At 45.8% G+C, this 8,749-nt stretch overlaps 1 protein-coding gene across 2 annotated transcripts; it reads left to right on the forward strand.

Moving 5' to 3' along the window:
* Nucleotides 1-595: 595 nt before the first annotated feature.
* On the forward strand, nucleotides 596-2,507 carry LOC125541726 (monooxygenase 2-like). Of its 2 annotated transcripts, none has more exons than XM_087539911.1 (4): nucleotides 596-1,016; nucleotides 1,118-1,183; nucleotides 1,266-1,449; nucleotides 1,574-2,507. In XM_087539911.1, exons 1-4 carry the CDS (start codon nucleotides 730-732, stop codon nucleotides 2,348-2,350), a joined length of 1,314 nt encoding a protein of 437 aa, XP_087396037.1. In that variant the 5' UTR covers nucleotides 596-729; the 3' UTR covers nucleotides 2,351-2,507. The 2 variants fall into 2 exon arrangements, with proteins under 2 accessions (XP_087396037.1, XP_087396038.1); XM_087539912.1 differs by having other exon boundaries at nucleotides 1,269-1,449.
* Nucleotides 2,508-8,749: the final 6,242 nt, after the last annotated feature.

An 8,749-nucleotide genomic window follows, 5' to 3' on the forward strand; every position in this document is an offset into this window, starting at 1 on the left:
TATTATTGGAACCCCTGGCTGCATTCCTGGACCCACGAAGCACTACCAATCGATGAGTCATAACATGACACCGTGACCGTGACCGCATCTCAGACTATGTAAAAGGTTAATTTTGTGAAAAAAAAAACAACAGAACATCAAGTAGGTTGTTAAGCAACACGCAGAAACGACTTGTCTTTTTCTCTTTCATACGTGGCATGTACAATGATGGCATATACAATGATGGCATATGGATAGCATGTACAATGATGACATATGGATACATATGCTCCATGAGAAAAAGTAATTTGAGGTATTTATATAAATTTTCTCTCTCCAATGCAAGCTATCACTAGTGGGCCTCATTAAGAAATAAAAAATAATGACTCTATACACATGCATCTCTATTTTTCACTCCAACCTTTTCAGTTTTTGTCATCAGACCACACCTTTTCTCTTCAATCACCCGCCTCCTGAAAAGTATCCGACTTCCCTATTCAAACCTACTTTACGTCATATTTGATCCTACATGACATGCGAAGAATCATCTTGAAGCTATGCATTATAATGGTCTTAAGCTACGGAGTATTTGTGTTATGTCCACTTGTTTCGGCGCATCTTGTATTCTAGTACAGGCCCTAGATCTGGCACGCCTGCCAACGTGCAGTTTAAACATTTTCTCAGAACAAAGCAAAGCCGAGCAAGATGCCAAGAGCAATCATCGCGAGCTAGCGAGCAAGTTTGGTGACAATGGCCGATCGCGGCGGCAAGGCACCAGCATGGACATTGGCGGCGGCGGCCGTCGACGTCGACACGGAGGTGGTCATCGTTGGCGCCGGGATCGCGGGGCTCGCGACCGCGCTGGCGCTGCGGCGGCTCGGCGTGGGCGCGGCTGGCGGCGGCGTCCTGGTGCTGGAGCGGCACGCCGAGCTGCGCTCCACCGGCGCCGCGCTCACCATCTTCCCCAACGGCTGGTTCGCGCTCCGTGCGCTCGGCGTCGCGCACAAGCTCACCTCCCGCTACGATGCCTTCGAAACGTGCGTCTCCGTTGCTGGCCGTGATTGTTGTTCCGACGATTTTGTGGTAGTTTCTTGTCTGTGATTATTGCTCTAAAATCAGCTAAGCTTGCTGCATGCAGATCCCGGGTGACAACTCTGGAGACTGGAGCGACGCAGGTGTTCCGCTTTGCTGGGCGCAAAAGCAGGTTAGATGAGCGGATGCTTTGTCTGTCGTGGCAAATTTTCTGTTGGATTCCACCGGAACTTGAGCTAATCAGTCGGCTACAGCAGCGGCGACGTGAGAGTGAGACCGATGCATCGGAAGGCGCTGCTGGAGGCGCTCGCGGAGGAGCTGCCTCCGGGCACCATCAGGTTCTCGTCCAAGCTCGCCTCGATCGCCACCGAGAAGGCGCAGGGTTCCCCGGAGATCGCCGTCCTACGGTTAGACGACGGTACGGTGATCCGATCCAAGGTACACGAATGGCCGCAGCGACGCACATCGGCACATGTGACATGTGAAAATTAGTACGTATTGACTTTTTTTCTTGGAAGAATGACTATCATAAGTGGGTTTGCATGTTCATTAATTTGACCAGGTGCTGATCGGGTGCGACGGGGTGCACTCCGTGGTGTCGCAGTGGCTGGGCCTGTCGGAGCCGGCGAGCTCAGGCCGGTCCGCCGTCCGCGGGCTCGCCGTGTACCCGGACGGCCATGGCCTCAAGAAGGAGCTCCGGCAGTTCCTCTCGGAGGGTCTCAGGGCCGGCATGGTGCCCATCAGCGACACCGATGTCTACTGGTTCCTCGTCAACAACACCATCCCGGCAGAGAAGGAGGCCGGCACGGACCCCGCCAAGATCCTGCGGGAGGTCACGGACAACCTGGGCAGGCTCATGCCGGCGGAGTACCTGGACGTGGCGCGCCACTCCGACTCCGACAACCTGTCGTGGGCGCCGCTGCTGTACCGCGCCCCCTGGGCCATCCTCAGGGGTCCGGCGGCCCGCGGGCCGGTCACGGTGGCCGGCGACGCGTTCCACCCCATGACCCCCGACATGGCGCAGGGCGGGTGCTCCGCGCTGGAGGACGCGGTGGTGCTCGCGCGCGCTTTGTCTCGGGCGGCCACGCCCGCCGACGGCGTGGCCTCCTACGTGGCAGAGCGGCGTGGCCGGGCTGCCTGGCTGGTCGCCGGGGCTTACCTGTCGGGCTGGGTCCAGCAGGGCGGGACCAACGTCCGGGGCGTGCGAGGGTACATGGTCAGGCTGTTTCGCGACTGGATCTTTTACAGGTTCTTGTTCCCCAGGCTAGCCGATACAATGTGGTTCGATTGCGGCGACCTGGTGGAGCCAAACGCGGAGGGCAAGACCCACTCCGAGTAAACTAAATGCCATATTGCGTTATACTTCCTCCGCCAATGATGTGTTATATAGCCCGTGCAGACGTGACCTTACCAATTCACATGAAAATATGTGTTTTTTTATAGTACTACTCCATATTAATTATCGTTGATTTAATACAAGACTTCACTCTATATTACGTAATAATGTCCACTTATATTATCAAAGCATCTTAAGTTGGAGAGTTTTCTGTCATTTTTCTTTGTTGAGTTACAGATTTCTAAATCGTTATTTAGCTTCAGCGTGTTTTTGTGTGAGTTCTAGTAGTGCCAGTGTTCATGTATGCTTGTTGTATGCATGTATATCGAAATTGCACAGGAGCACTCGGCGACGCCGTGCACCCGAACCTCAATCCCCCATGTGTCTCGTGATCCTCAATCACTATATTAGCCTCATAGTATTCTGAGTCGTATCCTCTCGTCTTTTCCTTTATTATTTGCATAATTTGTCTTTGATTCCACGTGCTTTTGCACCCATATGCCAAAGGTTATGTCTCTTGCAGTGTACGAACTGACCTACCAGCAGCCAACTACCCCAAATCTAATTCAATGCATGCTTAGGAGCTCCTCTTCCTCCCAACTGCTCCATCCATCTCCCCTCGACTCCGGTTCTTGCCCACCATGGACACTGCTCATGTTCTTCTTCCTCTCTCTACTTTTTCTCTTGGTCTTCTCCTTCAGCAACGTGGACGTGGAAAAAACCAGAACGAATCAGGAAGACTACGTCGCCACATGGAACATCGTTGGAGAGGGACGAGGTAGTTGTCCGAGCTTGCCGCACCCCGTGTGGACACGCCCAACTGCCAATGACACGACGTCCATCCTAGCCGCTGAAACCAAGTCAGGCTTTCACGTGGCCAGCGAGAAACGTCTTATGAAGGAAGCCAGCAGGACCTCTATGCCGTCGACGACGAGCAAATTGATCGAGCCATCGTCCAAGCTTGCCATGTCCTGCGCGGCAGTGGCCAGCAACACCGCGTCTTCCCTCGCTGCTAGCACCATGGCTTGACTTCCTACAAACCCAACGGTACTGCAACCACGATAAGAATTGGTCTCTTCCCAAGCCGCGTATACGTCATCTGCTTCCGGGTCGTCTCCGTTGACGTCAAGTTCCACATGGACGTGCTTGATAACCCACAAGTATAGGGGATCGCAACAGTTTTTGAGGGTAGAGTATTCAACCCAAATTTATTGATTCGACACAAGGGGAGCCAAAGAATATTCTAAAGTATTAGCAGTTCAGTTGTCAATTCAACCACACCTGAAAGACTTAATATCTGCAGCAAAGTATTTAGTAGCAAAGTAGTATGGAAGTAACGGTAACGGTGGCAAAAGTACGTAACAGTAGCAATTTTTGTAGCAATCGTAACAGTGGCAACGGAAAAGTAACTAAGAAAAGATCAATATGTGAAAAGCTCGTAGGCAATGGATCAATGATGGATAATTATATCAGATGCGATTCCTCATGCAACAGTTATAACATAGGGTGACACAGAACTAGCTCTACTTCATCAATGTAATGTAGCCATGTATTCCGAATATAGTCATACACGCTTATGGAAAAGAACTTGCATGACATCTTTTGTCCTACACTCCCGTGGTAGTGGGGTCTTATTGGAAACTAAGGGATATTAGGGCCTCCTTTTAATAGAGCACTGGACCAAAGCATTAACACTTAGTGAATATATGAACTCCTCAAACTACGGTCATCACCGGGAGTGGTCCGATTATTGTCACTTCGGAGTTGCCGGATCATAACACATAGTAGATGACTATTGACTTGCAAGATAGGATCAAGAACTCACATATATTCATGAAAACATAATAGGTTCAGATCTGAAATCATGGCACTCGGGCCCTAGTGACAAGCATTAAGCATAGCAAAGTCTTAGCAACATCAATCTTAGAACATAATGGATACTAGGGATCAAACCCTAACAAAACTAACTCGATTACATGGTAAATCTCATCCAACCCATCACCGTCCAGCAAGACTACGATGGGATTACTCACGCACGGGGGAGAGCATCATGAAATTGGTGATGAAGGATGGTTGATGATGACAATGGCGACGGATTCCCCTCTCCGGAGCCCCGAACGGATTCCAGATCAGCCCTCCCGAGGAAGATTAGGGCTTGGTGGCGGCTCAGTATCGTAAAACGCGATGAATCCTTCTCTCTGATTTTTTTCTCCCTGAAAGTGAATATATGGAGTTGGGGTTGAGGTTGGGGAGTCTCAGGAGGCCCACGAGGTAGGGGCCGCACCCAGGGGGGCGCCCTACACCCTCGTGGACAGGGTATGGGCCCCCTGACGCTGATTCTTTCACCAATATTTTTCATTAATTTCAAAACGTGTCTCCGTGGATTTTCAGGTCATTCCGAGAACTTTTATTTCTGCACAAAAATAACACCATGGCAATTCTGCTGAAAACAGCGTCAGTCCGGGTTAGTTCCATTCAAATCATGCAAGTTAGAGTCCAAAACAATGGCAAAGATATTTGGAAAAATAGATACGTTGGAGACGTACAACTCCCCCCCCCCCAAGCTTAAACATTTGCTTGTCCTCAAGCCATTCAGTTGACAAACTGAAAGTGATAAAGAAAAACTTTTACAAACTCTATTTGATCTTGTTGTTGCAAATATGTAAAGCCAGCATTCAAGTTTTCAGTAAAAATTATGAACTAGCCATATTCATAATAACATTTAGGTCTCATGTTTACTCATATCAATGGCATAATCAACAAGCGAGCAATAATAATAAATCTCAGATGACAACACTTTCTCAAAACAATCATAACATGATATAACAAAATGGTATCTCGCTACTCCTTTCTGAGACCGCAAAACATAAATGCAGAGAACCCCTGAAGATCAAGGACTGACTAGACATTATAATTCATGGTAAAAGAGATCCAGTCATACTCAATGTAAATTACTAACAATGCATGGGAATGATAGCGGCGCTCTCCAACTGGTGCTTTTTAATAAGAGGATGATGACTCAACATAAAAGTAAATAGATAGGCCCTTTGCAGAGGGAAGCAGGGATTTGCAGAGGTGCCAGAGCTCAAGTTTTGAAACAGAGATAAATAATATTTTGAGTGGCATACTTTCGTTGCCAACATAACAACCAAGATATCTCGATATCTTCCATGCTACACACATTATAGGCGGTTCCCAAACAGAATGGTAAATTTTATACTCCCCCACCACCAACGAAAACCAATCCATGGTTTGTCCGAAACAACGGTGCCTCCAACTAACAACAACCCTAGGGGGTTGTTTGCAATTATTATGATTTGAGCATGGGACTGGGCATCCCGGTTATCGGCCATTTTCTCGTGAGTGATGAGCGGAGTCCACTCATCGTGAGAATAACTCACCTAGCATGGAAGATATAGAGAGCCCTAGTTGATACATCAGCTATTCGAGCATACAAAACAGAATTTCATTTGAAGGTTTAGAGTTTGGCACATACAAATTTACTTGAAATGGCAGGTAAATACCGCATATAGGAAGGTATGGTGGACTCATATGGAATAACTTTGGGGTTTTATGGAAGTGGATGCACAAGCAGTATTCCCGCTTAGTACAAGTGAAGGCTAGAAAGAGACTGGGAAGCGACCAACTAGAGAGCGACAACAGTCATGAACATGCATTAAGATTAATCAACAATGAGTGCAAGCATGAGTAGGATATAAATCACCATCAACATAAATATCGTGGAGGCTATGTTGATTTTGTTTCAACTACATGCGTGAACATGTGCCAAGTCAAGTCACTCGAATCGTTCAAAGGAGGATACCACCATATCATACCACATTACAACCATTTTAATAGCATGTTGGCACGGAAGGTAAACCATTATAAACTCCTAGCAAATTAAGCATGGCATGAGCAACTATAATCTCTAATTGTCATTGCAAACATGTTTCATTCATAATAGGCTGAATCAGGAACGGTGAACTAATCATATTTACAAAAACAAGATAGGTCGAGTTCATACCAGCTTCTCTCATCTCAATCAGCCCATCATATATTGTCATTATTGCCTTTCACTCGCACGACTGAACGGTGTGGATAATAATAATAGCATGTGCATTGGACTAAGCTGGAATCTGCAAGCATTTAATACAAGGGAGAAGACAAGGTAATATGGGATCTTGGTTAAATCAACAATAATGCATATGAGAGCCACTCAACATTTTCATCATGGTCTTCTCCTCTCGACCCCCAAACAATAAGAGAAGAAATAAAACTATTTACACGGGAAAGCTCCTAACAAGCAAAAGAAGAACGAGAAATCTTTTTGGGTTTTCTTTTAATTACCACTACTACAGGCACGGAAAGTAAACTAGTTAAAAGCTATAACTAATGTTTTTGGTTTTTCTTAAGGTTTTGTCAAACACACAAGAAGAAGGCTTAGAAAAAAATAAACTAGCATGGATAGTACAATGAAAAAGCATGAGCATCGACAACTAGCATGAGTGTGTGAACATGAATGTAATGTCGGTGAGAAATATGTACTCCCCAAGCTTAGGCTTTTGGCCTAAGTTGGTCTATGCCCATGGATCAAAGCTACTCTCTCCGGTGTACTGAGGAGGGTCCTTAGGTGCCACTGGTTGGCGATCTCCTTCGGATCCCACTGATAAACATACTGTCGATAAGGGTCAAGTGGTGGCTCAGGCTCGGGCTCTGGGACTTGTGTCAGCCTCCAGTATGCATAAATGGCCTCTGGCAAGATGAGGTACGTGCCTGAAAGTATGTTAAACAAAGAGGGTGCAAGCAAGGTAATAATCTCACAATGAGTTTTATCAAATATCAAATTATACTTAAGCATCTTCTTCTTATTTTTAACAATAAATTCATGTGCTACCATACTCTTATAATCTAGAAAAATAGGGGGCAGCAACTTTTTCTCTTTCTCATAATGCCTAATATGTATCTCAAAGTGTTCAGCAAGGCGTGAAGCAAAGATGCCTCCGAAGATGGGGCCCTTTGTACGGTTCAGACTTAATCGTTTAGCAACAATAGCGCCTAGGTTGAATGTTGTATCACGAAACAAAGCATGGCACAAAATGACAAGATCTGGAGCACTAAGATTTCCATTGTTCCCGTGACCAATTAAGCATCTACTAGCAAATATCGAAAGTAACGTAGAACAGGAAAATGTATACTAGTAATTCTTGCATCGGAAACTTTCCTCGTTTCTCCTACAACAATTCTATCAATAAATCTATCCACATCACTACGGTGTGGTTCCTCGATGCTGTCCACAAAGGGTATCTTGCAGACCTGACAAAAATCATGGAGTGACATCTCCTTAACCTCATCATATAAGTGAAACTCCACTGAAGGTGGTGATTTCTTAGCATGGAAATAAAAAAATTGATGAAAATATTAGTGAGTAGGAGATACTATTCACGCTGGTCGTGGAGGAAATCGGTGAGGCCTGCATTCTCAGCCAAGTAATAAAAGTCATCATAAATTCCGGCGGCTCTCAAGAACGCGTCACAAAGCCATTCGCACGGCCGAACCTCCGCAGTGCGAGGAAGATTGTATTTGGGATTTTTATTCTCCTCATTTTGCTTATCCTTCGAGGTTCGGCTCAAAGATCCCCTCAACAATCTCTTCATCATTTTTTTCTGAAATTTTTCTGAAATTTTTTAGTGACTCAAAGTAAAAGTGAACCAAACTCAACAAGATTTATTGAAACTACTCCCACAGGTGCCTAGAGGCTATATCATGCATTAAAACTACTTTGGACCATATAAATTTGACATGCAAGCTCAAGAACAGGATCACCTTAGCAGCAAAAATTTGCAATAAATAAAGCACTAGAACAAAAACTAACTGGACCATTGGAGGAGTCACATACCGAAGAACAATCTCCCCAAACAGTTTTGTGAATGGAGTTTTGAGCAAAGAGATCGAAAATGGCAGCAAGATGAGCTAGAACACGGGTTTGAGCTATGAGAGGATTTTTTCTGGAGGAAGACGAAGTGAGTGGGTGCTGGAATAAGTGGAGGGGGTCCACGTGGGGCCCATGAGGTAGGGGGCGCGCCCTGTGCCCTTATGGCCAAATGGTGGCCCCCTGGTGTGTTCTTAGTGCCAGAAATTCTTAAATATTCTAGAAAAAATCATATTTCATTTTCAGGACGTTTGGAGAACTTTTATTTTTAGGGTATTTTTATTGCAAGGATATTTCAGAAAACAGACCGAAAATACTATTTTTGCTTTATTTAATCTAAATAACGGAAAGTAAAAGGAGGGTACAGAGAGTTGTGCTTTCTAACTTCATCCATCTCGTGCTCATCAAAAGGAATCTACTAACAAGGTTGATCAAGTCTTGTTAACAAACTCTTTCCGAATCGCATGAAATTG

The sequence above is a fragment of the Triticum urartu genome, chromosome 2A, assembly GCF_056163025.1.
Source record: "Triticum urartu cultivar PI428250 chromosome 2A, HENAU_Tu73, whole genome shotgun sequence".
Classification (NCBI taxonomy): domain Eukaryota; kingdom Viridiplantae; phylum Streptophyta; class Magnoliopsida; order Poales; family Poaceae; genus Triticum; species Triticum urartu.

Excerpts from the sequence above, each read along its gene's own strand:
- LOC125541726 (XM_087539911.1), top strand. The coding sequence starts at position 730 with ATGGCCGATCGCGGCGGCAAGGCACCAGCATGGACATTGGCGGCGGCG. Across the intron at positions 1,017-1,117 it reads CGCTACGATGCCTTCGAAAC|ATCCCGGGTGACAACTCTGG; the intron begins GTGCGTCTCCGT and ends TGCTGCATGCAG. Across the intron at positions 1,184-1,265 it reads TTTGCTGGGCGCAAAAGCAG|CAGCGGCGACGTGAGAGTGA; the intron begins GTTAGATGAGCG and ends AGTCGGCTACAG.